Here is a 27,486-nt window from a genome sequence, read left to right as displayed (position 1 = left end):
GAGCCATGATACCATCTGATAGAGTCTATTCAAGCAGTGTCCTCGTTTGCCGCCAATAATTTGATATTGGGCGGTTTCTTTTTTTCATATTACGGTGTTATGAGTATGATTCATGTTAGATAAACCGACAGCAAGTGAAGCTCAACATTCACCCATCAATTCAGCAAGCAAAATCATTTCATTCTGACTCCACCCATCTGCCAGCGACGTCTCATGTCACCTTCCCATCCGAACTCGACACTGTCCTATCTTCAATGGAAATAAACCCGCCGCCAGTCGTCTCAAGCGATTGTCCCTCATCTCACAAAGCGAAGATTACCGAATCACCTCCAACATCGGTTCCTCAAGGCGACCCTGGCATACAACGTCTGCCTCCCGAGCTCCTACATTACATCGCCTCTAAACTTCCCCATGGCATCTCGCGTATACCTCCATTGCCATGTCCCCGCGGCTGCGCTGCCCTCATCGAAGTCTAGGCGTACAAGCAGATCAAATGTCAAGATGCCACCGTACCCACTCAGCATCGAGCTCGTGTGCGATGGACGAACAGACGGGCATTGTGTGCGCATCCTACGCATTACGGACCGAAAAGATTCTTGCCAGCTCCGGATGGAGTCACAAGAACGCTTTGCCTTTCGCGGTGGAGCGCCGTCAAGGAGGCAGCCACGGGCGTGTTTGCTTATCCGGAATGGAATGAGCATCTCGCACTACAGGCATAAAACAACGGGACTTGTCGGAAGGTGTCCAAGAGAACTTCGGCCGTGGGACGAAACCAATGGACTGTTGGCAAATCTGGATGAGCAGATGCAAAGATGACTTGGATCTTCGAGCTTCATATTGGATAAGCTCAATGGACACACCGTAGCCTTGATTGGAGGTCTAAGATCTCGCCACCGTATCCATGCTCCACAGGGAGGATCAATAATCCATTCCTCTGGGCTTGTAGAGCTCAAACCTCTGCGAGGAGGCCGGTATCTTGTATGTATACCCTGTCTACTTATAGAGAAATTGAGCTTTCAAATGGTGTCATCAATGCACAACACATTGGAACATGCCTCGAAAACCTCCTGAACTTGCATTCACGTATGCTGAGTATAGTTATACGACAGGTAAGAAGCCTATGATCCTGTAAATTTGAATGTTAATGCTACAGTAGATTCGCTATTGACCTCTGCCGTGCTCCCGAAATGCAGCATCAAATACATGGCTCTCGGCCAGCGCCATGCTTTCCTTCGCAATGCTGACAGGACTTTAGAGGCATTAGTGTCATAACTTTCAACCCAAGAATGATGGCAGATGCGTTTCTACGAGCGAGTGGCGCCCTTGATTGGATAAAGGTATTTCTCCGTCAACCCTTCCACCTTGGGGATGAGATCCACGATGCGAAATGGTTTGGAAACGACATCGTCCTGGTATGAGTCAGTTCTGCTGTTCATCGTTGAATTCGTATGTGAAACGTACCATGCCAACATCCATAGCCGCATCAATCTGCTCGCTGCGCGCATTGGCAGTCACAGCAATGATCGGCACATGGCCGACTACATCCCCTTTCTCCTCCAGCTTACGAATTTCTTTCGTACACGTCAAACCATCCATAACTGGCATTTCCTGATCCATCAGTATAACGTTAATTTCCAGTCCGTCGCGCTCATTCCCTTTCCAAAAGGTGGACTCTTTCAGGCGTTCGAGGCATTCGCCGCCGTGGTTGGCCACGTGCACAATGCAGCCCATGTTACGGAGCTGTTTGCTCAATACTTTTTGATTGACGAGATTGTCTTCAACGATGAGTATTTTGAGGGTACCTTTAGGGACAAGCTTTTGCGATAGAGAGGTTTGCGAGGTCTGCGAAGATTGAGCGACGCCGTTGAGAGACGTGGGCATTACAGGTTTAACTGTGGACGGCTTAGGCGCGCCTGCGCCAGGGAATTGGTCCACGTCATCTTTGGGAGCTGTAGATCTTCGAGCCTTGATGTAGAAAGCAAAAGTGCTTCCCTCTCCTGCCCTGGACGCTACACCAATTTCACCCCCTTGCAATTCTACAAGCTCGCGTGAGATGAACAAACCGAGGCCTGATCCGCCATACTGTACGTGCGTCCTAGGGCTCGCTTGAGAGAAACGAATGAATAGAAGCTTCTTTTCGTCGTCAGTAAGGCCACGACCAGTGTCTTGAACGGCGAAATGCAGGTAGACTTTTTCGCCTGTGCCCCAATCTGGGCTTTTGGTAACGTCCTTTTTCTTCGACCTTGGTGGAAAGTATGAGACTATGCTGCCGTCTTTTGAAGGCCGCTCTAGAGATGCTGCAAGGGTCACATTGATGATACGTTTCTCCTGGGTTGTGGTAAATTTGATTGCGTTCGTCGTAAGATTAATGAGGACCTGTAGCAGCCGTGATGGATCCAATTTCACCCACTCTATGCCAAACTTCTCGATGGACTCATCAATCTTGAAATTTAGCTTGATATCTGCCGTGTGCACCTCACCATCGAACATCTTCAGCGCTCGCTGAACCACAGTTTTGGGCATAACATCGCATGGTGTTACCAACAGCAGCGCAGAGTCCAGTTTCGACAAAGTTAGAATATCATCAACAATTCGCTTTTGGTGTTGTGCACAAAGAGCAATAATTCCGGACGCATCAATTGCGTTTTGCACCAACTCCCCAACCGCCCCTTGCGAAAGGTTACTCCCTTGAAGATCTGTCATCGACGTCGTGATCTCGTCTGCGCACTGCAGAATAGCGCTTAAAGGATTTCGCATTTCGTGGCTCGTGATATCAATAAAATTCTCCTGTTGTCGTTTCATCTCAACTGCTTCTTCCATTCTCCTCTTCTCAAAATGTTCTGCCCACTTCTGCTGGCTGATGTCTGTAATGCTACCAAAAATGACCTTGACTCTACCGTCTGCGCCTCTTTCTGGGAAAGCGCTGGCCAGTGCCCATGTATCACCTTTGTTACCGTTTTGGTCAATCCACGTTGTTTTGAAGCGAATCTCAGCATTCAGCGGGACCGCATTGTGAACGAGGTCTGACCACAGCTTCCTTAAAGTTTCCTTGTCCTCATCTTTGACAGAATACATCCATTCGTCAGTGCCATCGAGGTCTTTCGGTACTCCCGATATCTCGTACCACTTCTCATTACAATATGCAATCTTTCCCTTGGAATCCGCAATGAAGATCCCGACAGGAGCAAGTTCGGCCATGCGGGTAAATTTGGTCTCGCTCTCCACCGCCTCTTGGGTTCGTGCCGCTAATTGCTCCGACAGCTCAATCCGATCCTGAGCTGCGAGTCGCGCAGCTCGCCTGCCTCTAGCAATCTCCTCTTCAAAAAGAACAACAGAAGCCATGGCTGTGGCCAATTGCCGACTCAGAAGCTGCACATAAAGACTATAGTCATCATCATAGGGTCTCCGAGGATTAACGCCCATGACCAGGAAACCCATCGTCGACTCGCCGCCGGTCAAATGGACGGGACAGCACACAGCGGCTGTACATGGGTCACCAAACCCTCGCCATTCGATACCTTCAAGATATTCTGCATCAAGCGTGCCATCCTCAACCGACAAGAATATTGGTCGGTCGCCTTTGGTGGCTTCGCGGAAGACCCTCGCGAAATATTCGCTCCCATTTCTAAGATCGATAACCGGCGTTGCCGCGGGATGGCCATTGGGTATTCCGAGGGAGCCCTCGAGTACGCATTGCTTGATTCCCACACTGCTCTTGGAATGCATCGATGACGAGTCGCTGTCAGGGTCATCCGTAATTGAGTACAAAAGTACGAATGGAGAATCATGCTCGTTGTATTCCAATCCCCTCAGACATTGTTGCCAGAAGCTCTTCAGATCCCGCGCCGAGGTAGTCTTTTCCCCTATTTCTCGAAGGGTCAACATGCGTCGCTCTGCAACTTTCCGCCGGGTTTTTTCGAACGCCGGATTGTACAGACCAACGACAGACCCGTCAGACCCGACAAGAGGTATTATCGACCAAGAAAAGTAAGTTTCTTCCAAGTGCCCCTGTTCAAAGGCCCTTTGGATAAAAAGGCAATCGTCGTCCTTCATTGTCGCTTGCCCTGTTGTAATGGCGTTTTGAAAGACCCCTTCTACGGAGTCCCAAATTTCCGGCCATGCATCACGATAGCTCTGGCCCATTAGTTTGGGATGCTTCTGTCCCGCCAGCAATATATAGGCTTCGTTGTAGATTGCAATCAAGTCGGGACCCCAGTACATAGCGGCAGGATGCGGGCTCGCCATGATAAGGTTGCACATGCTACGAAGTTCTGGTGCCCACTCCTCGATTGGGCCCAGTGGCGTTGATGCCCAGTCAATACTCCTTGTGAACTGGATATGACGAGGTAGAGCCGGCGAGTTGGGTAGTCGAGTCCAATCAAAGAAACCTGGCTCATTTTGCGGGTGGACAAAGTAGTCGAGATCTCCAGCACAGGCAGCTCGCAAGATAGCTTCGCTGTTACGTGAGATCTGAGGTGAGCTTGTTACTGAGTCTGGTTTTGAAGTTGATCTTATTGGGAGATCGTGTCGTCCGCTACGCATGTCAGCTTTTTGGTTCTGTTGTTGGCGTCGGCCGGGCTCGCTCTTCTGTCCTGACGGACCACTTCGACGAATCCCCGTGCTGCTGCGATGATCGTCCACCGACACAGAGACGCGGGCGTTGCCAAAGTAATCTTGCGGTTCTTCCTCGACCTCTTGAACCCTATCAATGGGAGTAACAACGAAAACTTCGCCTTCTTTGCCCAAAGACGAATTGGCTGGGAATCCAATAGATGGCGGACTCGAGACGAGCCCGGCCTCGGCGGAATCTGGGTTGCTCTTAATCACTCGAAATCGTTTTCTGAGTGAGCAACTGGTCCAAGTGGCTCCTGCGTAAAAGAACGAAGGAAGAGCAACATCAAGAGACTCGTGGTCTTTCACATAGCTCATAGACCAAGCTTTAAAGTCCGAAAAAGCGGTTGTTGCAGTAAGGCCGGGTGATACCTGACCCGCTCTGCCGGAGATCATCTCTAAGGCTAGGGGAGAGGCCCTCAGTGAAGCGTTGGCGAAAACGATCTTGAGTGGTCCAGGTTCATAATTTGATTGCTCACCCAGATTCAGGATGAATGTCGGACGCTCATCCTGCTCCAGTAACTCAATCACGCCCACTTGGTTGAGTATTTGGACTGCACTATGCTTTCCTCCACTGTCAGGGGACTTTGCTGATTTACTTGAGGTGCCTAAGTAGCTGCGACCACTGCCACTCGGTGTACGAGGAGCCAAGGGTCGAGCTGGACTACCCAGACTCACAGAACCCCGCGCCAACTTCAAGGTTCTTACTCCTCCTGTGTCCTCTTTGCTTGCCTTGCTCAACATCCTTGCGCCTGCCTCGGAACTCGAAAGGCGGTAAGGCAAGTTCGGCCGCTGTTGGGGCTGATTTTGAAGGAAGAGAGGCGCTGGAGCGAAACTGTCGTCAGAGGGGTGGCGTCCAAGACCGACAGAATGGAGGTCGAGTCGAGATCGATGCCGAATATCTTGTTTCTTTGAAGGGGGCGGCCCACCTGCGGTGGAAAGATGTGGCGATACCCGAGACGAAGCACGCTTTTTGCTTGCCGAAGCAAATAACGGGTCACTGCAAAGGTCACTGCGGTGATTCGAGTTCCATGGCGCGCTGTGGGCTGACTTGATAGATTCCGAGGTGGTTTGAGTGGCGCCTGCGTGCTCAGAAGTGCTGTCCCGGAGCCCAGTGTGAGTACTGGGCCTAGGAGTACTTGAATTTCTTAACCGCTTGCCGAGCGTTGGGGAAGTGGATTCCCGGCTTTGTTTACTATTGAAGCTATCCGGCGCCGTGAAGATGGACTGAGAAACATTCATAGAGGCTGCGGCGCAACCATTTGTGCTCCGGAACAATGTTCATGAGGGCGCAGAAAGGGTGTTCTGGTCGGGATCGTTGCGCCTGACATGGGGAAGGCTTCACAGTATTCCAATGTTAATGACGGCCATTCCCATGCCGATGAGACCAGTATTGCCTTGGAAGGTGGTGCAGATTGGTGCAAGGTGTAGACTATGGGTATAGGATGACCGGTAAGATTCGAAAAAGTGACCTACCTGTATTTTGATAGACTTGCACACAAAAGGGTACTTTAGGTATGTCGAAGGAATGAATGCATACGGGATGAGTATTCTACTTTGCTCTAAAGTACGACATGCTCGGGAGCACCTTCCAAAAGTCAGCCACAGCCGCTCTACGCTTGCGCTAGAACGTCATATCGCATTTCGCATCTCAAATCTCACATTTTAAACCTTCTGCTTCATATCGTCTCTACGACATACCACTGTACTCGTAGACCGTAGTCAGTCACAACAACATTCATGTACGCGTGTTAACTATTCAAGTAAATAAGTCCGGGAAAGTGTTCGATCTATACATCTCTTTCCTTGCTTTACAAACTGAGTGATGACCCTCATCTCATTGATAGGCAATCAGAACAAGTATTGGAGCACGGAGCTGGAGCAAGAGCGCGAGCGACAGCGACAATGGGAGACTACGACGACGGGCGCAAGAAACACGATGAGAGTGAAGAGTATGTTGAGGAAGAACGAAGAGAATTTTCTGCCGATCTGGAGCAAAGGGAATATCTACGAGAGAGAGAGAGAGAGAGAGGATGTTGGAGACGGAGTTCAAGAGTAAACCAATCAGCAGACGTACCGTATGGCTACCTATGCTTGCCCGTCAATGCTTGAAAGCTGCTACAAAACTTAAAATAAGGTACGTTACGGAGTACTTGTACCTTTATTACGTGCGCCAGGTCTCAGATCGCGCCTAAGCTAGAGTAAGCTACAGCGCGGAACCTCCGCTTAGAGAAGTGGGCTAGTGGACGCTCTGGGGGGAGACTTTTTTCCAGGCCTCGCGAAAGAAATCTTTTGCTCGAAAAGCAAAGCAAAGTGCTCATGACGCGCTAACAATAATGCTCGCTTCACCAAGGCAGCTGCCTTACGCTCCCACTCCATACAGCTACATGCCAACTTCATCCCTCTCAGCCAAGATCAACCTGGACGAAGTATCTTCTACACCATTCATGAAGCCCACCTTTCTCTCGCTGAACAACCAGCACATCCAGGGCTAATATGCTTGCAACCCAGGAAGTGAAGCTCTCAGAGACAGCTGTGGAAAGGGATCTGAATGATTCCCTCGCAGAGATTTACAGCATCATCATTACCCTGGACGGCCTGGAGAAGGCGTACATCAAAGATTCGATTCCTGAAACAGAATACACTGAGATATGCAGTCGCTTGCTAAAGCAGTACAAGTCGAATCTGAGCGATGACACGGTCGCTCGGTCCTTCGGAGATTTGGAAACGTTCAAGCGCCAGTGGGATGTATGATCTCCACTCCAAAAGGCTGTCCTTTTCTCTAAGCGACATCTAACAACGCCAGATCGAATGCCCCCGCGCAACCGAACGCCTCCGGGTCAATCTCCCTGCCACCATCGCCGACCCCTCCAGTTCACACACCTCGACTTCCACCCCCCATCCCTCGACCGCCCCCTCCCAACCTTCAGCATCAGGCTCCAAGATCCTGCTTGCAACCGAAAACTTCATAACCTTTCTTGACGCCTTGAAGCTCAACATGCTTTCAAAAGATGCTCTACATCCGTTGCTTGTCGAGCTCATCCAATCCGTAAATGAGGTAACGTTGGGAGACTTCGAAGGGAGACCGAAGATTATCAGCTGGTTGATTCGCTTGAATGGGATGAGGGCGCAGGAAGAATTGTCCGAGGGAGAAGCGAGGGAGTTGGTGTTTGAGATGGAGGGAGCATATGCTGGCTTCAAGAAGACGTTAAATTGAACTTCAGGGACGATCCTGCCATCAGTTAGTGGGTCCCTCTGAAGATGCTACCCTGCGTAGACGCCGTCTTTCGGGGGCTTCCGCGTCGCAGTCGGTCGAGGCAAGCTTCGTGGACCTTATGTTCGCTCGAAACGATGGGCTGTCTACCTCGTTGTGGCACTTCATCGACCTCCGCCGGAAAACTGTATTGAGCAACATAAGGGACAGGCGTTGTGTATGTCCGCCGAGGGATGACTGCGAATAGGCGTTGAAGCCTAGGAGGAACGGTCTGTTACAGAAGCATGCAAGGGGTGGAAAGTTCACCTCCATTGGTTTAGCGTATTTTCAAAAAAGCCGGAGTCAAGTCAAAAGACTTTCTTTCGATATCTGGTCATCTATCAGATGCAGCACCTGATAAAGGCATCGAAATACCGCACGATGCGTACCACCGCAGCTAAAAAACAGTCTTTTGACACAGAGGATGCCTAGAAACTGAACATGGAAGAAAATCGTAATTCATGGTGCTGGGTACATGACCTTGCGAGCCTCGGTAGTGACTGTGCTCCTCGAATAGCTGGAGATAGTGCGTCACATTTACCAGCGCCAGGCGCGAACCGCTCCCCTACCCCTTCAAAGCATTCTGAGCAACTTTCCCACCCCATCTGCGCCACCAATCGTACTTTGCTCATCCGAGTCCGGGTAGAAGAACGCCGCCAGCGCAATGATCACATAGGCTGCAATCAGTAACGCCCCTTCCAGATAGTTGCTCCGCCCGTCTAGCACTAAGAAATTTACTATGAATGCGCTCACAAACAAGCTGATCGTTTCAAACAGCGAGAAATAGAGACTCATGTCTTTGTCTAAGATCCAGCCAAGCAGCACAATCACCGGCGTCACAAACAGTGCGATCTGAATGCTGCTCCCCACAGCAACACCAATGGCAAGGTCCATCTTGTTCTTGCTAGCGACAGTGACAGCCGTGACGTGCTCGGCAGCATTGCCAACTATGGGTAGGATGATGAGACCCACAAAAGCTTCCGAGACGCTTGTATTGTCCACGAGATAATTGATACTTGCCACCAGAAATTCAGCGCAAACGGCAACGAGTCCGGTCGACACGAGAAGCAGGATTATGGCTGAGGTACGAGACATGTATTTTTTTGGCGGAACAGCCTCTTTGCTATCAACGGAATGCGTTGAGTTGACTGGGAGCACGTAGGGTTGAGGTTGCAGTGGCGGTACCGTCTGGGCCTGGCGTGCTGCTTGGACTTGATTGAGGCGACTGGGGAGAGAATTCGACCGGTGCAGCGCCCGAGGAGTGATATTAATAGCTGGAGCTCCGCTTGGTGCGAGACCCGTTGGGTTTGCGGTCGAAAAGACGGTGCTCGACAACATCTTGGGCATTGCTGGCATTGCCGGCACTACGTCGCGAACAGAGAGACCACGTATGTTGAAAGGACGCTTTGGCGAGCTTTCGGGTTGACTTTGAATGTCCTGTGCAAACCCAACATGAGGAGTGACTGCCCTATTAGCGTCCGATGGTCTCAAAGATGCGGCCTTCTCAGATGCATCTATCTCCTTCTCACCCTTGTTGCCCGATTTCCGATACCTCTTTTTCGATTTCTTCTTTGGCTTGGTTTCGGGTGATTTGCTACCAGGACCTCCTTTCTCATTCTCAAAATCCCGGAAGTTGATCGTAGTTTCCCTTGTAGCGGCGGAGACGACGTCATGCTCACCGTCAGTATCAGCTTCGTCACCACTGGTAATGCCGCCCAACCCAGGTGAGGGTAGAGCAGGGTGATCAGTCCGAAGGTCTGCGAGAGCTATATCGTTTTGTTCGACGTTGTGTGCAAATGTGGAGGCTGACGGTGTACGCAAGGTTGAAGGTACGGAAGGCGTGTCTTTTGAGCTTACACTGGATTTACGGCGCCTCCGGCCTCTCAGAACTCTTTTAATGCGCTTGGCGGTCGTGTTCGATCCCGAAGATCCATCGGTGTCGCTACCACTGGACGAGCTTGAAGTGTCTGATGAACTAGAAGACCCCAGTATTTCGGCCAGAACGCCAGGATAAGACTCTTCGTCGATTACATGCTGTGGTGTACTTTGGTACATGTACGCGTGCGATTTCATTTGAAAAAGCAGGTATAACACATACACCAGAAGTAGAATCTTTCAGAGGTAAGCGGCGAAGCGGCATCGAGAGCTGTTTGAGAACTCACAATACTTGTACCTCTGCTGATTTGCAGTACCGCCTTGTCCGCGGTCGTGTTATCAGTGAACGAAGCATGGAAAGCAGTCTATAAGCGCCCACAGCAATCAGTCTCGATGAGCATGAAAATATCGCCATCATAGGTAGGGGGTACAAGTGCAGGCAGTCTTCAAGATCCTCTTGAAGTTGCTTACCGGCAAAAGTAGGCTCATGACGCTCAAGGAGAGTAGACATGCGCTCATTTGCGTGACAGTGCTGTTGTAAATCTGCAACTTTCTTAGCCTTGATCGCGATCCTAAAGAAGCCTCACATACCTGTTCACGGAAGCGAAGCCCACCAAACAAGAAGCACATGCCAAGGATGAGCAGGAGGTTGGCGAGGATCGATCCCAGAAGTGAGGCTTGGACAATCTGGATTTCATCCTTTGCAAAGGTCAGTCTGAGACATGGGAAGAATTGAGTAGAAATACGGACCTTGGTAAGAGCAATGCTGTGGTTAATAACATGAGAAGGGTAAGCTTATGCAACATGTACCATCGAACAAGACGGAGGACACAAGGGGCAGATAACAAAAAACGCAATCGAGTTGCAGGTGCTTTTTCGGGCTACCCATGGCTCTCTCTTGTCTGCTGTCCATTAGGTAGAACATACATGCTATAGAGCGGTTATTAAAGATATCCGATCCGGAGTGACGGAACGTACAAAATGATGAGCTCTACCGCATTGCCGAAGGTAATGTTCATCAGGGCTCCAATGGTGTCACCCAAGTCGCTAGCAACGCTTTCCGTGGCATGACTCAGTAGGCCAGCAAGTGGTATGATGGCAATAGCGTTGATTGCAAAGACGATGGTCTTATTTACACCAGCTGCCTGAACAGCTATGCCCACGGGGACAAATACCAGAAGGATGTTGAGCCAACTCGAGAGGAATATTTCTTTACAGGCTTCGTAGAAGCGAATCAGGATATTGGGTTTTTCTTCTGGCTCTATGGAGGAAGATGCCTCTCCATGTTCGGCGTCAAGCGGAGGAGGAGCTGCTGGTGGCAACGCTGACGAGGTCTTGTCGGCCACATGATTGCTTGTGGTATTCGCGGAGGCTTTGTGATGGTCTGAACGGACCCCTGAGGATGGGGGTCGAGCGGGTACATCTGCATCGCTATGGGCAGATGGGTTGGTTAAGGGGATGGCTGGAGGCTTATGGTCTGCTCCAAACGGGTCGTCCGAGGCATACGCTTTGCGGGGAAAAGACCTGATACGATCTAATAAGCTCGGCTCGTCAGAAGATTCCACCATCTGGGTTATAAGGAAGAAAGATGTAGAGACTAGAAGTTGTTGAATAGTGTGCAGATGGGCAAGCACAACCGTTTGGTCGACCGTATGTTCGGATTATTAAATATTATCCATGTTGACGTATTATTACTAAAACACCACTAAACACATAAATGACGGTGGTTCGGTATCTGTCCAGACCGGGGGAACAGTCGCGCTAGACCAAAGGGGTTTAGAGCAGACTGCAACCTTGATTTACCTTAGGTACATCACATGCACCATGTGCTAGGGTCCGGAGCAGCATCACGCAACCAGTTAGAACAAAAGTGAAGGTTCGCGAATACGAACGGTCTTTATCCTTTAGTCCTTACCTTACACACACTGTCTTCCTCAGCTAACCTTATAAAAGTCTTCACAGCCCTCGCATTTCATGGCAGAGTGGGCGAGACAGAAGCGGTCCTTACACTTGGCGCCTTATCTCACATCACTCAAGGAATTTGATATACGAGTACATATAGGGAGACAACCACTATCATTGTCATCCTCATCATCACCATCATCATCATCATCATCATCGTCACTCGCGCCAATTCCTTAGATTCTTACAAGTGCCAAGGAACGAATATTTTGTATGGCTGCCGCAATCATCGAATCATACACTGCCGCAGCTTGCTACCCTTAGAAGTGAGCATGGTCGTCCATCCTCAGTACATGACGGGGTTGTCGATGTCAATGCCGTGGTGATGGACGCTCCCTCTCTACAGCTTCACGAGACGCTCATTGGCTCCGTGCAACGAGCATTGCTATCGCACCGACCAATACTGACCCACCTCAATGCGGATACATCATGGCTACTGCAGTTGCCCTATCCTTCAGATGCGGAACGGCCTCCAGGACGATCACGATGGAATATCGTTTTTGATCCATGGCTAACTGGTGGCCAGTCTGATGTCGCATACTGGTTCAGTCAGCAATGGCATGCAGTCGCATCAAGTGTACAGACTATGGCTGAGCTTAATGACTTGTTAAGGGAGATCGAGAGGATGGCGCAACTCGGTGCATTAATTTCAGGGGAAAGAACTCAGGACTGTTTTGACCAAGATTCGAAACGGTCGTACATTGATGCAGTCGTCATATCTCATGAATTCACAGACCACTGTAATAAAAATACGCTTCTTGAACTCGAGTCTGATACGGCCGTATTTGCAACGAAGCCCGCGGCCGATTTGATACGATCCTGGGATCATTTCAGACTGGTCCAAGAAACACCACCTTTTTCCGCAACAGATTCCGACTGGAGAAATACTTCAATCAACCCATTGCCCAAGTGGCTAGGGATCTCGAGAATGGTCACTCAGAGTGATGCGTTGTACTACCACTCAGCCATATTAGTGACATTCGATTTGCAATCGATAGACGTCATGGGACCTTCGGAAGTTTCCACGGCAGCGGAGGCAATTATATATACACCTCATGGTATCCATGCAAAAGACCTCAGTCATTTACCTTCGGCCACTCCTGCTATAAAGACTCTCGCGCTGCTCCACGGCCTACACGATATCAAGATCAGCGTCAAGCAGCTCAATCTTGGCGCTCACAATGGGCTTCAGGCCCAGAGAATGTGTCAAGCTAAGTATTGGGTGTCGACGCACGACGAAATCAAGAAAGGATCTGGCTTGATTACACCTTTCTTGTATCGAACGGTACTGACTTTGCAAGAAGCAATAGAGGAGGAGAGGAGAGCGAAAGGGAGGATTTCAGACGAAAGCGAGCTATCAGATGTGAGAGAAGTTGCGTTCGTGGAACTATCAAACGGCGAGAGCTTGCTACTCGTCTAAGCTTATGCTATAGGCCTGGGCCATAACTAGACAGTCCTGACCATGGATCGTCTTTGCATGATTAGGTGCTACTGGGATTGTTGTAGAGGGGATAATGAAATGCTTTAGTATGAAGCATCATTTACCGCGAGCTCGCACCTGATCAATGACTCAACAATCAATGCAGCGCAAAAATGTCCGAGACATTTTCTCGAATCAAATTGACACAGTCCAGTAGAGACCAGTATGTACAGTATTTAAACCCCTGCGTAGGTGGTTGATCCCTGCAAGGGTGGTCTTCTCGTGACGGCCCGTTTTTTTGCGCGTCAAACCGGCGGTGTGCTCCTACCGTCCTACGTTCCTACACAGCCTTCTTCCACTTTTGATTCAACGACATCTCTTCTTATGTCTCTTGACTTAGCCAGTATCTCACATTCCCTTGCCCAGCTATAAGCTCTCGATCTTTTATCGACATCAACGCAACCCTGCATGCTTTGTAGCCGACAAGCCATCATGGGTTTCTTCAAGCCTCTCAAGGGCGACCACTCGACGGCACATGAGGAGGCTTATCCCTCTCCTCCAGGACCACCACCAGTACGCGAGCCGACATATCAAGCACCTCCAGGGCCACCGCCATCACATCAATTCCACGATTCTTCGGCTCACGGCACATCACCTGGAGGAAACGAATACGCTCCACCCCCAGGCCCTCCACCAGGCTGGCAGAAGAGACTTAGCCAAACTCCCTCGGCTCCGCCTAATACCGACGAGGAACCTCCGCCATATCAGTACGTATTTTTGGAGTCCATATTCCCTCTTATAGACCCAATATTGATTCTTGAGACAAGTCCTGGGAATTTTTATTCTCGAAATATGTTCCAGAGCTCTATAGCCCCCTCAAATTAGCAATACTGACTGCGGAATTATAACCCAGTGACTGGACAGTTGTCCCTGACAACTCACTCCTTCCACCACCGCCAGTGTTGGGCCACAGAAAGAGCCCTTCAAGCAATGCCAATCTATCCGATGCAGATCGAGCACATTATTGGTGCAAAATAAACCCGATGATAAGACCGCATCAGCCCACCCATCTTCAGCATGTTGCAGTCCTTAAAGGGGATGTGCGGCTTCTGAAACCTCCGGAATACAAAGGCGATTTGTTGATGCCGAATACCGGGTTTTGGAAAGGCTCTACGCGAGCGGGAAGCAAGGATTCCTGCCTCCTAACATCTTCGCCTATTTACTTCGCCTACGCGGACTCCCCTCTTCGTACGAGAAACGCCAAAACAATTTACTTTGAAGTCAAAGTGCGATCTCTAGGCCTTGGACGAGGGGCAGACGAGAGCTCCATTGCTCTCGGCTATTGCGCGATACCCTACCCTACCTGGCGTCTACCTGGATGGGAGCGTGGCAGTCTTGCCGTGCACGGCGACGACGGACGGAGATACATTAATAATACCTGGGGGGGCAAAGATTTCACTTCACCGATCAAAACAGGAGATACGGTTGGCCTGGGTATGACATTTTCAGTTGCGGCTAGCGTTCCAGGCTACGAAGCTCAGCCGAAGTGCGAACCGACGGTCAAGGTCGAGGTATTTCTTACAAGGAATGGTCAGAGAAACGAAAGCTGGGACTTGCATGAAGAATTAGACAAGGACCAGGATCTTGGCGTCGATGGGCTCAATGGCCAGTTGGATCTATACTGCGCTGTGGGAACCTTTGGGGGGGTTGATTTCGATGTTTCCTTCAACAATCGGAATTGGTTATGGCAACCTAGATGATTAGCGAAAGGTACCCCTTGACTTCCGCAGCATACCATGAGCTGAGACTCACTGTTAAAAATCTACTGGCAGATCGAGGACTCATGCTTATTCCCGAGCACGCCAACACGGCCCTCTGCCGCAATCTAATCCGTCGTGCATAATGTACATGGCTACATGCATTCTATCGCGTCACAGGACTACGGCTTCGGGGGGAAGCCGGAAACCTGCGTTAACGGTCGATCAGGGTTTCAACAACAATACGGAGACCATTTTGCATGAGCCTTCTGGAAGCGAGCTCCGATCGGGAGACAGGACTGCATTACAAAAAGCCCGCTACTTTGCTACACCTCATTCGGCCAGAGTTGAGAGATCTATCGGAGAAAAGGGCTTTCAGCAGCCAGCAACTCCAGAATCGCTTCTCCTAACTCAGTTCTACGAAAGGTAGGTTATCCACATGGTGCGCCACGCGGGTGGCAGAACTGTAGTGCTACGCAACTTACAGGAATGGAAGCGGGCCTATGGCTGCATAAAGAACGCATCGCCGATGAAATCTCCAATACTAGGGATTCATGCCAGCTCTGTACCTATCATTGAGGCGTCAATCCTACACTATCTTCGCCATTTGCATGTCTCACCCCCAGCGCAGTGGTGATCGATCGTCTGATTGTTGATGAGAGAAGAGATGAAACAGAGTTTGCCGTGCTATGCGGCATCTGGCCCCTTTTTTCTCGTAACGAGGTGGGCCTATCGTATAACTGAAGAGTCGCTATGTCAGCCGTTGATGCATCTAGCGTGACTCTGGATGGCGGCTTACGAGTTGTGGGTCCGTGGAAACGTGGAGGGCACCTCGCTCGTCTTCCATGCAGAGTCTTCCGTGCAGAGGACAAAATGGAAAGTCGAGTCGTTTTGAAAAAGATCTTCACGGGCCGGAAGGGCAATGCATCAGAGTACGCACGTGATGATTGCCCATGTCGATGACTCGTGGACTTGTTTGACTCCTGGACCAGCTGTCTTGTCCGAGAGAATTTGGGGCAGGCGGGTAAAGATTGTGCGCGCGCGGGGTTGGACGTGGATTTGGGTTATCCTCCACCCCGGCGACTAAAATGGACCAGGTTGCGGCTCGCAGTGTTGGTTCGATTTTAAGAAATTTAAGAGGGGCCACTTGGTCTGGGCGAACCAAAACCTGGCTTAAGCTGCTTTTAAGCTGCTTAACTTTGCCCTTTTCACAAAACCCACTTTCTCCCGCTCATGCAGAATTATGTATGTGCTCTGCCCTTCTTTTCTCAACGGTGAGTGCGGGACTGGCGATCGTATGATTATGCAACAGACTCTGACCTTGAACAAGCCGGAATGGTCCCATTCATAGTGTCATGCACCTCTCCATTTATGGGTGGTACCAAGTTACTTGCCTTTCTCCCAACCCCATTTCATTTGCGCTACTCCTCTGACCCTACATCAAGCCACTCTGCTACGCGGTTGACTAGTGTACATGCATGCAAAAGCAAAACTTTCAACAAATTCCATTATATCGCATGCCTCCATTCTCGCTTCATTCCCACCTCATGTCTCTTTTCACTTGTCTCCCTTGCAACAAGGGTCGGTGCATTCTCTACAGCATCACGGTCGTTGCTAATTCTCCTTTGAAACCGTCATGTTTTCAGCTTTCAATCTCTTCGTGTCACTGTTGTATGTCTGACGGGCCCCTTCCACGTCCCTTCGGATCGCCCCATACGATGCTGACTGTATCGGATGTAGCCTATATCGATATCTTCGCCTAGTCGTGAATCTTTTTGCCTTCAGCAGGCTTCGACCAATACCCATACCGGACATCCCACGATTGACATCACAAGATGTCACTGTCGTCATTCCTTCAATAGAAGGGGACGGCGAGGTATTGTGGGAGACTATTCGCAGCATCCTCGCAACCGAGCCCTTTGAAATCATCCTGGTGACCATCGACGCGCATTTGACTCGGGCAGAACTAATGATCAAGCACATGTGCACCTCTAAAGTGAGAATACGCAGTGTGTCGTATCCCAATAAGCGCCGACAGATGGTTCATGCTTTGCCCGATATTAGAACCGACATTACAGTTTTTGCAGACGACGACGTTCTCTGGCCGCCGAAATTGCTGCCCTGGATGTTGGCACCGCTGGAAGACGAATCCTATGGTGGCGTTGGCACAAATCAGAGGCTCCGGCGTGCGGAAGCTCCAACTCTCCAGCAAAGGGTTTACGGCTACTTGAATGCCTTGTATCTGGAAAGGAGGAATTTCGATTGTGCATCATGTATGTACATGGACGGAGGCCTGCCGTGTCTTTCTGGACGGACGGTGGCATACCGAAGCAACATACTCAAGGATAAGGCTTTCATCGAAGGTTTCACCCAAGAAGTGTGGCTTGGGAGATACCAGTTGAATGCAGACGACGACAATTTTATTACAAGATGGCTGGTTTCCCATGACAAGAAGATAGGCTACCAGTATCACAAAGAAGCGGAAATTTTGACTACGCTTGAAGACAATCCCAACTTTGTGAAACAGTGCTTGCGGTGGTCTCGGAGCAATTGGCGGAGTAATATTACGAGCATGTTCTGTGACAGACATGTTTGGAGGTTAGCGGCCGATCCCCAGAAGCCAGGGCCCGACTGGTGGTCCATGCTCATCGGAAGCTAACGTCGAAAGTAGAAAGCAGCCATGGAGCACGTACGCCGTCTATCAAACGACACTGTTGCAGTGGGCCTTTGTCTGGGATTGCCTGCTTCTGTATCTCTATCACACAAGCACTTCAGCTTGGAGTTACGACGCAAGGATGCTGGGCCTCGTCACGCTCCTGAGCTGGATGTTGATGAGCAAATTTCTCAAACTGCTGGGCCATTACATCCGCCATCCGGTTGACTTTCTCTTATTGCCCGTGTCAATTATTTTTGGTTATTTACACGGGCTAATCAAGGCTAAGGCCATGATATCTCTTAATGTCGTAAGTCAATCCGCCGGTTCTCTTGGCGCTGCCGGTGATGTCTCCAACGGTCGGTGACGCCTCCGTCCATTGCCTCACTGACAATCTTCATACAGACCGCGTGGGGTACCCGCGATGGAGCAGACGACGACGACGGCTCCCGCATGATACGGGTCAATCGAAAGCAACAGGAGGCCGGCAATACCTTCTCTATCCTCGAGACATCCTCTTACCCAAATGAGAAATGCGAATATCAGCCCAACTTCCTACGGTGTACAACTGTTTAGAGAGACGAGGGCTGGGAGTGCACGGTCGCAGGATTGAAGATTGGAAGTTTCCTTTCTTAGCGTTTGTATCAACACCAAACACCATTTGTACGAGCTACTACCCGACAGCCTGTGTCTAGCGTTGGCGTCCTGGTTCTGCAAAAGTCTTTTGGTTTTCTCGGCTTGCAACAAAAGCCGGCAGATGATGAGCTAGGATTTTACCGTGATAATAATAATAATACATAGACCATTTTTATTCCATCATCATCATCATATGACTGCTACCTACCTGCAGTACTTCATCGAACCTTGTTGATTCGTTGTCAAGCAAACTCCGTCTCAGGATTTCGCGGGCGGGGAAACTGCCTAGGCATCGCATCCTTGTCTACCTTCGGCGGTCTTTTCTCCCGCACTCAGTCGCAGGTACCTCATGCAGCCAAGAGAGTACTTGAGGCATAGGATCGCCCAACTCGAGCTGATGCATGTCTCCCCTCCGTGGGCAGGTACGGTGGGTAGTCATGCACTCTGACCGGTGACAAAACAGCTCTATCAATGAAGTGATGAACCTCACTTATTCGATTGCTGGTTGTTCGATCACGAGCTTTTGACTTTGCTACATAATTTCTATCTATCTATTTTCCCGTTCCCAACCGAGATCCATGAAAGTATGCTCCCAGGCATGTGATAGCGATATCATGGTCCATTCTTCATCATCATCATCACAGACCGTGCACGTTTGCCTCTTCGAATCATGTTCGTTTTCGGTTCGATTTCGAGAAGGGAGATTGATTGGTGGCTTGAGCGCCTTGATTGGTGGCTGCATAAAGTATATGTATTGTCATGGAAGTTCGATAGACATCGAAGATTTATCCATGGGGGCGTGGATCTGTTTTCTACATCTGTAGAGTACCGAGTCAACCAAACAGTGTGTTCGCCCTAACGTGGATCTAAAAGATTCCTCGTCCTTTTACTCCGCCTTCCATCGACACGACATGCTCTCGGAGAATTCATCGGCCTCACCACCAGTCCGCATTTCGAGTCAGTATTATTATTATGATTAAGAATATGATTTTGATTTTGATTTTGATTTTGATTATGATTATGATTATTATTATTATGATTATGATTGTTATTATTATGATTATGATTATGATGATTATTGTTCCATACTCCAAGAGAAAGCACAGACGCATTTATTTTCCCCATCCCACCACATCACCCAACAATCACCCCACCTTACTAGTCTACCCGTAGCCCCACCATGCATCGACACCACCATCATCCATGGAATCACACCAACCGAAAGGCAACTCCCGCCCTTACAGAATTCACGAATCACGATACCGGATAAATTCATACCACAAGCTAATCGCACCATAAGATTAGCGGCCGGCAGAATTGACTACGAGGTACCTAATGATGACTTGCATTGATTGTCAGCCACCAAGCAGCTCGCTATGAGCGGGAAGTTTTGATCTGCCAGGACAGGGATATTCTCCCATGCAGGTCTGTTAAGCAAAGCAAATCTACGGTATCTACCGAATAACGTTGAAAAGCAGTCGGCATCTTCTCCACCCATCTTCCCCACTCATCTTCACCCACCCGTCTTCACCCACCCATCTTCACCCACCCATCTTCAACCACCCACCTGCACCCACCCACCTGCACCCACACACCTTCTCCATCGAGCCCGCATGCTTGGAATCGTGGGGGGCCGAAGCTTTGTCCACACATGCTCGGCTGAGGCTCCGTTAGTCTTCAGAAGGGGTAACAACAACGACAATGACAACAACAATAACAACAATCACAACAAAAACAAAAACAACAACAACAATAGTAAAGAGCCACCAACACCAACATTATTATTTACCATGACGGTGGAGTGGAAGCGATTCGCCTTACCAACGGCAAACACACAGGCATTTGCGGAGGTCTGAGCGGACGGCATGTGAGTGGTCGGCTATTTTGGTACGATGAGGGAGAAACAACGCGCCTTGTTCCACCATCGAGCCATCGAAACAAGCAACTTGTGGAGAACTATGCCACGGAAAAAGCCGCTTCCATCGGCCAAGACAGCATCAAACGAGGCGTACGCAGCTGTTCCTTCTGGTCCTGAATAATCCATCTCTGACAATCGGCCGTCTCTATGTACCGTATTCTGTCGGAATTTCGAGCGGCCACTACTGCACGTAGGCGAAAGGGCAAGTTGTCAACGGAATTCTGCCTGCTGAAGGCACTTTCATGATGTTTTTGAAGCTACAAACGATGTCTTCATTTCAAATTCTACATTCGGACCGCCCAAGCTACTGGATGTTCCCCGTCCTCTCCTTAGTCTTTTCTCTCAGATCTCTTTGACTACCCAGCGGTGCGGGCCATACGCTTCCTAAATCATCTTCGGCCGCTGCTACAATCGTGTTGCAGGCAATGATCGGCGTGAAGCTGAAGTCAATGGGTTGGTATTCTTGACGTCGCACGGTCCGAGTCTTTCCTCGTGGTTACAGCTTCTGTTGCATGAAGGCCTGCGCAAACCTTCGCTGCTGGTTCATGGACCACTGCTAGTCGTTCATCACCAAGGCTGCACTTCACCAGCTTTGGCTTTCTGAACGCGAACTATCTTGTCGCAATTCAACAAGCATAATGGGTCAAAGGCTTGTTTCAACTAGAACATGAAAGAGTCAGCTGTATTGGCTGAATGCAGTATGCTGAGGTTCACCTTTCTCATTGCATCGACCGTGGTCTCTCCCATCTCATGGGCCAAGTAATCACGCTTGATCAAGCCTACCCCGTGCTCGCCGGTCACGGTGCCCTCCATCTCAACCGCACGCTTGACCATCCTGTGAACGACCTCTTCGGCTGTTTTTCGTTCTTTGTCGTTGAAGAGGAGGATGGCTAAGAAGGATCAGCCTCGGTCTTCTTCAATCGGATTCATGCCAGCTCACCATGGAAATTGCCATCACCCACATGTCCAACCATGGCCGCCAACAAGCCACTGCTAGCCATATCTTCTTTTGTCTCCTCTATGATATCAGGCAATCTGCTGATAGGAACCGCGACGTCAGTTGTCCAAACATGATCGCTTTCGTCTCTTCTTTTCGCCATTACACTCCAAAGAGCCTCTTTCCTTGCACTCCAAAGCTCTGCAGCTTCATCCGCGTCTTTGGCGAAATCGAAGCTCTTACTACCTTTGCTCTTTGCCAAATTTTGCACTAATCCAATCGACTCCTTCACTGCCGACTGTGTGCCCGAGAATTTGAAAAACAACGTCGGTACTTCCTTCCATGCCCTGCTGGTGGAGCCACTCTCGTTAATACAACGCATCTGGACATCGTCCAGAATCTCGACTGCCGCAATCGGCACCCCTTCACCAACGACCCGTGACACACATTCGGCTGCCTCCCGAATAGTCCCAAAGCTAGTCACCGCGACGCTTTCGTGCTTCGGCTTCACAGTGACTTTTAGAGTAGCTTCAGTGACAAGACCCAGAGTGCCTTCGCTTCCAATAAACATCCGTGTAAGATCGTATCCAGCGCTACTCTTGCGCGGTCGTTGCCGTGTTTTTATGACAGTCCCATCGGCCAAGACCACAGTCAGACTAAGCACCCAGTCCCGCATGGTACCGTACCGATATGCATTAGTACCCGAGCATCCTGTGCCGACCATGCCGCCAATCATTGCGCCTGGTCCGGGATCAGGGGGAAAGAATAGGCCCTCTTTCCCCAACTCCTCATTGAGGAGCTCCCAACCCAGTGCTGGCTGAACGATGACATCTAAATCCTCTTTATGCAATTTGAGGATCTTGTCCATCCTAGAGAAGTCCACACAGATGCCACCCCTGGTGGCCGAAAAATGGCCTTCCAAGCTTGTGCCGCCAGAATAGCCCGTTACAGGGATTTTTCGCTTATGGCACACTTTCATGATCTCGCTGACCTCTTCCGTTGTTGAGGGGTACACAATCATGAAAGGTCGCTCACTGTCCTTGGTAGTGTACGAAGACCAATCAGATCCCGAGTGGGATTGCAGATCGCCCTCTTCTGTAGATACATGCTCTTTGCCAACAATTGATACCATATCAGTCCAGCAAGCTTCAATATTTGTAGGCGAAGTATTGTGCTTCGGTCCTTTCGGCTCCATAGATGATAGAGGTGCAGTGGACAATGGCGATACTTTGTCCGGTTTCATGGTTCCAAGCCAGTAAGCTAGGGCGCATGAGAAGACGATTGCTGCAGGAGTCAGCTGTGAAGAGTCCCGCTGCTGAGACGTGCGTACCAAAGGTGAAGGCGGATTGGCGGGCGAAATCGCTAGTAGGACTCATGGACGCAAAGCGAGCTTCTGCTTCACGCTGAGCTTGGATCCTTCGTGCCGTGCTCTCGTATAGTTGACCTCGAAATGTTTTCTCCACCTCGTTGGAGAAGGACTTTGGCGAGGTGTGTAGATTACGCCTGCCTCCAACCGGAAGTGGTCGAGCGCATTGACGCGAAAGGGGCATATGCCTCAGGCTGCGCAGAGTGAGAAAAGACGGATAGGACATCTTTCCAGTCATAGTAATAGAATAATGACCTAGAGAATGGAAAGGAAAAAGGAATGCTATGGATAACGCTTTTTCCATAGAGCAAAGGTGGGGAAGCTTCGAAAAGGTCATTCGCGGGTCGTTTTCCCCGTTTTCCCGTTTTCCCGCTCCAGGTCTTGGCAATCCTTCTAGTCTACTTGGAGAGTACCTACCTTAGGCAAGGTACCTACTCCGGTTGAGCGTTACAGCTCATTCTAACACTGCAATCATCAAATCTCTGCCTTCCTTGAATCAATAAAAACCTTTACAGGCACACCGATGTAGACAGCATAGAGACTATTTTATTTCTCTCACCATTTCCTCTCTTCTAGAGTCTGTGTCCTGCTGAAGCTAACATTCATCTGCTCACCTATATCTCCTTCTATAACCATAATGGCAGAAAATCTGGCTTATATTAAATCTGGCTACTATGGTTATCCTGAGGCCAGAGAAGGACCCAAGATTCCATTCTCAAACACGCCAGGATCGAATCCCGTATTGCGAGGTCTTCCGCTGGCAGTAGCAGGTTCAGCGTGCGTCAATTGTTTCCTACAATGACATGTTCCCTGTTAACGCTCTGAAAGTGTTGCAAACATCCGTCTTCTCTCCACTCTGCTGTGGGGAAATGCTGGGTTCAGTGCCCTGCGTAACGTGGATCTCGATGGTTACGATTCGCGCTGTGATCCGACCGTTGTTCCAATAGACAAGTCTGATGCCGACATTTCTGCATCAATCAAGGCTCTCAGTTCGTCTTATAACCCAAATCTAACAAGCACAAACCGTCATTACAGCATTAAAGATTACCACTCCGCATACGAAGCGGGCAATGTGACACCCACAGCGGTTGCTGAGGTTTTGCTTGATCTGATCTCCAAGCATCCTAAACACAGGGATGCATTCTTGGAAATAAAAAAGGAGCGTGTCATTGCTGCAGCTGAGGCGTCTACGCAAAGGTACAAAGCAGGCAAAGCGCTGGGCTTGTTTGACGGCGTACCAGTAGGTGTGAAGGGTGAGAACCTCCCTTTCTGCCGTGATAATTGGCATTTTCCCCTTCGTTTTCGCTATGGGTCTTTAAACTTCTACATAGTCCTTTAGACCCTATTTCCCCTTTGAGAGTGTAATCATTGATCAGGTGTTCAGATGAGGTCGATCTCCAAGGCTATTCTAAGTGTTTAGGCTCTGGCGTGGACTTTACGAGTACGAAAGGAACTGTGACAAGCTGGTGTGTGCAAAAGTGGGAGGAAGCAGGAGTGGTAATTCTAGGGAAGCTCAATATGCATGAGCTCGGTCTTGGTAGGCATAAGACCCTTCAACCTTTTATATCCTCCGTTGTTGGAGTACCGCATTCGCTGATGGCATAGATACTACAAACAATAATCCAGCTAAGGGGACCCCACTGAACCCTCATAATCCGCATTACTACACTGGTGGCTCGTCCGGAGGCTCAGCGTATACCGTGGCAGCTGGGCTCTTCCCTGTAAGCCTAGGTGCGGACGGCGGCGGCTCCATTCGTAACCCATCCGCATACTGTGGTCTCTACGGTCTCAAACCCAGTCATAGTCGAGTATCAGGATTTCCCACTACAAGTCTTGCTCCGTCATGCGGAGTCCTCGGTCCTATGGCCTCCAGTATGGCGGACCTCGAGTATGCCTACCGTATCATGGCGATCCCTAATCCCTCAGACTCCATATCGTCAATGTTCCCAGTTCCTGTCCCAAAATCCGTCCGGCAAGATAGGGTTATAGGTATATGTAAACCTTGGTTCGACCTTGCTGATTCTTCCGTGCTGAATGCCTGTCATGCCGCCATTTCCCATTACGAATCATCTGGTTATAAAGTCATAGACATCACGATTCCTTATCTTTCCGAGGGCCAACTCGCCCAGGCCGTGACGATCCTTAGCGAAATAAGCACAGGCGTACCCAGTGTCTCAGGCTTGACCTCGGCCAACAAAATTTTAATATCCGTGGGCAAGCAGACTCCTGCCTCGGACTTCTTAATTGCTCAGAAGATGCGTAATTTGCTGATGCAGCATCTTGCTTTCTTGTTCGAACAACATCCCGGTCTCTTAATTGTAACACCCACAACGCCGAATGCAGGATGGCATATTTCTGGTGGGGCGGCAGACCTGAAAACCGGCGTCAGTGATGCAAATATGAGTGTCAGGAGCATGACTTATGTCTGGCTGGCCAATTTCTCGGGATGTCCAGCGATTTCGATTCCAGTGGGCAGAGTGGATGCGAAGGAAGGGGAGGGTAAGATACCGGTGGGATTGATGGCCCTTGGAGAATGGGGTGCGGAAGATTCGTTGATAGAGTGGGGGAGAGTGGGGGAGCAGTGGGTGTGGGAAAACGGAGAAGACAGAATGGGAAAGCCGGAGAACTGGGTTGATGTGTTGGAGTTGGCTAAGAGCAGACAAGATATCGGAAAAAGTGACAATTGAAAGGGTACATATCCTCCAAGACTTGGAACAGAGCTGCATCAACAAAGACTCTTCTGGGCTGTGTAACGCTCCTTTTGGCGCAGCTTTGACCATGAGTGACAAATGACTTGGGGCTGATGCTCAAAATCGACAGGAAAGTCGTAGTGTTCAACGGCTTCATACTGCCACTTGTTTCCACAACTTGCCTGGACGATGACTGGTAAGGCTCAGGTCATCGGAAGGTCCTTTAGGACATGTGCCATGCAAAAGAACAAAACGCGGCTATGTTGCCTGAGCCGATCTCTGGCAACGAGGACAGCCATTTGAGAGTCCCACATATTATCATTTTGAACATTCGTGGCTTGTAGCCTGCGCGATCCCACATTGAAAGCCCACTCGGAAACCTAGACTCGAAATTCTAGAGACTTAGTCCATCATGTTCGAGCCGCCAATTTGACGAATAGAGGTCTCTTGTCCCACGTGAACCATGCCTTCTTTTCTGCCCAATCCGACCCAGTCTCTGCACACAACTCCATGTCAAACTCCCACAACATCCGAACTATCACCAGGCGGATCTCTGCCATTGCCAGGCTATAACCGGCCAGCAGTCAGCATGTTTCTTACTACAACAGCAGGATTGACCCTCTGCCGTTGAATCACGGCATGTCTTTCTCCAGCCAGACTGCAGTTGAGGCCTCAAAACTACCGTTTTAACATGGCTAGTAACACTCACTTCTTCCCAATACAGTTCCTCGCCCCTACAGAGAACGGCTGCAGGACATCCTTTTTGTCCGAGTCGAAGCGAGGATCGCCAAGCCAGCGTTCTGGGACAAAAGCTGAGGGATTGGAAAAGTTGTGATGGGAATGGTACGCTGCGTACTGGTTGATTTGAATGCCGGTCTGTGTTTTGCATTGTACCAATACGTTAGCAGGATGCGTGATCGAACGAGGTTGTTTTCTCATCTTCTTGAACTGGCGTGCTACTGCTCAAAGTTGTGCAAATGGTAAAAAAAGGAACATGGTCATCCAATTATACTTTAGCTCATATCAACCTTCGCCCTATCGTCAAAGGATGGACGAATCAGAGAACAGGCTACTTACACCACCCGGGACCCAGTAACCGCTGACGGTGTCACCCTCCCCTGGGGCTCGACGTGGCTGGCCGGCCAAAGCAGAGGGGTAGATGCGGAAGGATTCTGTCACGACTGCTTGAAGATACTTCAATTCTCCTATCTTCTGGACATTGATCTCGTCTCTCGTCCTGAAAGCAGCTCGAATCTCCTCGTTTAGTCTTGTCAAACAATCACGATTCTGCAGTAAGAACCAGGTTATGCCGTTCAACGAAGCTGCCGTCGTCTCGCTACCAGCGGAGATGAAAGTTGCAACATTCTCGTGGATTTCTTCTCTTGTCATGCGACCTTTTTCGTTGTTGTGAGCCAAGATGTAGGAAAGGAAGTCAGGCCTTGTGGTCGCGGTCTTCATCCTTCGCTCCACCTTCTCTGCGGCCAGTCTATCATGATCGGCCCTGGCTTGTAGCGCCTTGTTGGAAACGAAAAGACGAAGCAGTCTCTGCAATGGGGGAAAGCGTAACGTGACGCTGAGGAAGACGACGAATTTGAGATAAGACATGAGCATTGCCACCCAAGGATGATAATTTGTGTCACTCAAGCAATGGAAAGATTCTCCAAAAGCTAGGTCGCCGATGACATCGAATGTGGTCCAATGGTACCAATCGGACAGATCCACCTTTCCCTTGGACGGCCCTTCAATCTGCTTCCTGAGACCATTGATGAGGATTTCCACTTGGACTCGAATTAAGGCTTCCTGTTCCTTCAGTGCTGTATTAGAGAAAGCATGACTGAGAAGGCGGCGCATGCGATTGTGGTCAGCGTCATTTGCAGTAAGGATGCTATTTACCCCGGCATAAACCCTGAGGTCCCTGGGAAAGCTGGGGCGTCCCTGACGATGGCCGCACAAGTCTTCCCAGGCTGACGGGGAAATAAAGGAGAGCTCATCGGGAGATATGCGTACTACGTCAGTGGAGTAGCGTTGATGAAGGTCTCTAAGCCAGTGAGACAAGGTCCCGTTCCAAGAGACAACGGCGATTGGGATCTTGGTCGCCGCGGCCAGTCTAGGACCGGGAAATGTGGATAGGGGATGGAAGTATACGTTGTATAAGCCTTTGAGGAAAGCATAGACGATAGGCTCAACACAAAGGCCATTGATAAGCTAGCAATATCTTTAGGAAGATTTGATGGTGCTCACCACGGCCAAAAGAACAGCAATATATATGGATGAGTCGCCCATATTCAAAACAGATGCCATCCTGGGTCGGTTATTTCTTTCCTGTAGGTGGACTAGAGTCTATTTGCGAGATGAGGACAGTCTGTCTTCTGCTGGGGAGTAATTCAAGTGTTTTGAGCTGAGCGGCA

At 49.8% G+C, this 27,486-nt stretch overlaps 10 protein-coding genes across 10 annotated transcripts; 6 read left to right on the top strand and 4 right to left on the bottom strand.

Annotated features, from left to right (window-relative positions):
* Positions 1-1,304: 1,304 nt before the first annotated feature.
* HO173_006845 (uncharacterized protein) lies at positions 1,305-5,853 on the bottom strand (the record flags this gene model as incomplete). The annotated part of the gene is made up of 2 exons (XM_037308751.1): positions 1,305-1,409; positions 1,462-5,853. The coding sequence occupies 2 exons, from the start codon at positions 5,851-5,853 to the stop codon at positions 1,305-1,307; spliced, it is 4,497 nt and encodes a 1,498-aa protein (XP_037164296.1).
* Positions 5,854-6,947: 1,094 nt separating this feature from the next.
* HO173_006844 (uncharacterized protein) lies at positions 6,948-7,828 on the top strand (the record flags this gene model as incomplete). The annotated part of the gene is made up of 3 exons (XM_037308750.1): positions 6,948-7,040; positions 7,123-7,359; positions 7,418-7,828. The coding sequence occupies 3 exons, from the start codon at positions 6,948-6,950 to the stop codon at positions 7,826-7,828; spliced, it is 741 nt and encodes a 246-aa protein (XP_037164295.1).
* Positions 7,829-8,437: 609 nt separating this feature from the next.
* On the bottom strand, positions 8,438-11,307 carry HO173_006843 (uncharacterized protein; the record flags this gene model as incomplete). Its single annotated transcript, XM_037308749.1, has 7 exons — positions 8,438-9,976; positions 10,027-10,104; positions 10,211-10,282; positions 10,331-10,438; positions 10,490-10,505; positions 10,625-10,669; positions 10,718-11,307. The coding sequence occupies 7 exons, from the start codon at positions 11,305-11,307 to the stop codon at positions 8,438-8,440; spliced, it is 2,448 nt and encodes an 815-aa protein (XP_037164294.1).
* Positions 11,308-12,026: 719 nt separating this feature from the next.
* Positions 12,027-13,121, top strand: HO173_006842 (uncharacterized protein; the record flags this gene model as incomplete). Its single annotated transcript, XM_037308748.1, has 1 exon — positions 12,027-13,121. One exon carries the CDS (start codon positions 12,027-12,029, stop codon positions 13,119-13,121), a length of 1,095 nt encoding a protein of 364 aa, XP_037164293.1.
* Positions 13,122-13,613: 492 nt separating this feature from the next.
* On the top strand, positions 13,614-14,881 carry HO173_006841 (uncharacterized protein; the record flags this gene model as incomplete). The annotated part of the gene is made up of 2 exons (XM_037308747.1): positions 13,614-13,888; positions 14,035-14,881. The coding sequence occupies 2 exons, from the start codon at positions 13,614-13,616 to the stop codon at positions 14,879-14,881; spliced, it is 1,122 nt and encodes a 373-aa protein (XP_037164292.1).
* Positions 14,882-15,023: 142 nt separating this feature from the next.
* On the top strand, positions 15,024-15,308 carry HO173_006840 (uncharacterized protein; the record flags this gene model as incomplete). The annotated part of the gene is made up of 1 exon (XM_037308746.1): positions 15,024-15,308. One exon carries the CDS (start codon positions 15,024-15,026, stop codon positions 15,306-15,308), a length of 285 nt encoding a protein of 94 aa, XP_037164291.1.
* A 1,206-nt stretch (positions 15,309-16,514) lies between these two features.
* Positions 16,515-18,107, top strand: HO173_006839 (uncharacterized protein; the record flags this gene model as incomplete). The annotated part of the gene is made up of 4 exons (XM_037308745.1): positions 16,515-16,549; positions 16,619-17,476; positions 17,550-17,841; positions 17,937-18,107. 4 exons carry the CDS (start codon positions 16,515-16,517, stop codon positions 18,105-18,107), a joined length of 1,356 nt encoding a protein of 451 aa, XP_037164290.1.
* Positions 18,108-20,652: 2,545 nt separating this feature from the next.
* HO173_006838 (uncharacterized protein) lies at positions 20,653-22,614 on the bottom strand (the record flags this gene model as incomplete). The annotated part of the gene is made up of 4 exons (XM_037308744.1): positions 20,653-20,745; positions 20,800-20,975; positions 21,026-22,306; positions 22,353-22,614. 4 exons carry the CDS (start codon positions 22,612-22,614, stop codon positions 20,653-20,655), a joined length of 1,812 nt encoding a protein of 603 aa, XP_037164289.1.
* A 411-nt stretch (positions 22,615-23,025) lies between these two features.
* HO173_006837 (uncharacterized protein) lies at positions 23,026-25,075 on the top strand (the record flags this gene model as incomplete). Its single annotated transcript, XM_037308743.1, has 4 exons — positions 23,026-23,165; positions 23,217-23,641; positions 23,773-23,925; positions 23,994-25,075. The coding sequence occupies 4 exons, from the start codon at positions 23,026-23,028 to the stop codon at positions 25,073-25,075; spliced, it is 1,800 nt and encodes a 599-aa protein (XP_037164288.1).
* Positions 25,076-25,488: 413 nt separating this feature from the next.
* Positions 25,489-27,379, bottom strand: HO173_006836 (uncharacterized protein; the record flags this gene model as incomplete). The annotated part of the gene is made up of 4 exons (XM_037308742.1): positions 25,489-25,645; positions 25,788-25,954; positions 26,156-27,259; positions 27,320-27,379. The coding sequence occupies 4 exons, from the start codon at positions 27,377-27,379 to the stop codon at positions 25,489-25,491; spliced, it is 1,488 nt and encodes a 495-aa protein (XP_037164287.1).
* Positions 27,380-27,486: the final 107 nt, after the last annotated feature.

This window comes from Letharia columbiana, assembly GCF_014066305.1.
Source record: "Letharia columbiana isolate WasteWater2 chromosome Unknown Sc0000021_s0, whole genome shotgun sequence".
NCBI lineage: Eukaryota > Fungi > Ascomycota > Lecanoromycetes > Lecanorales > Parmeliaceae > Letharia > Letharia columbiana.
The sequence above is the reverse complement of the archived record's forward strand: the minus strand, read 5'-3'. Positions and strand labels throughout refer to the sequence as shown.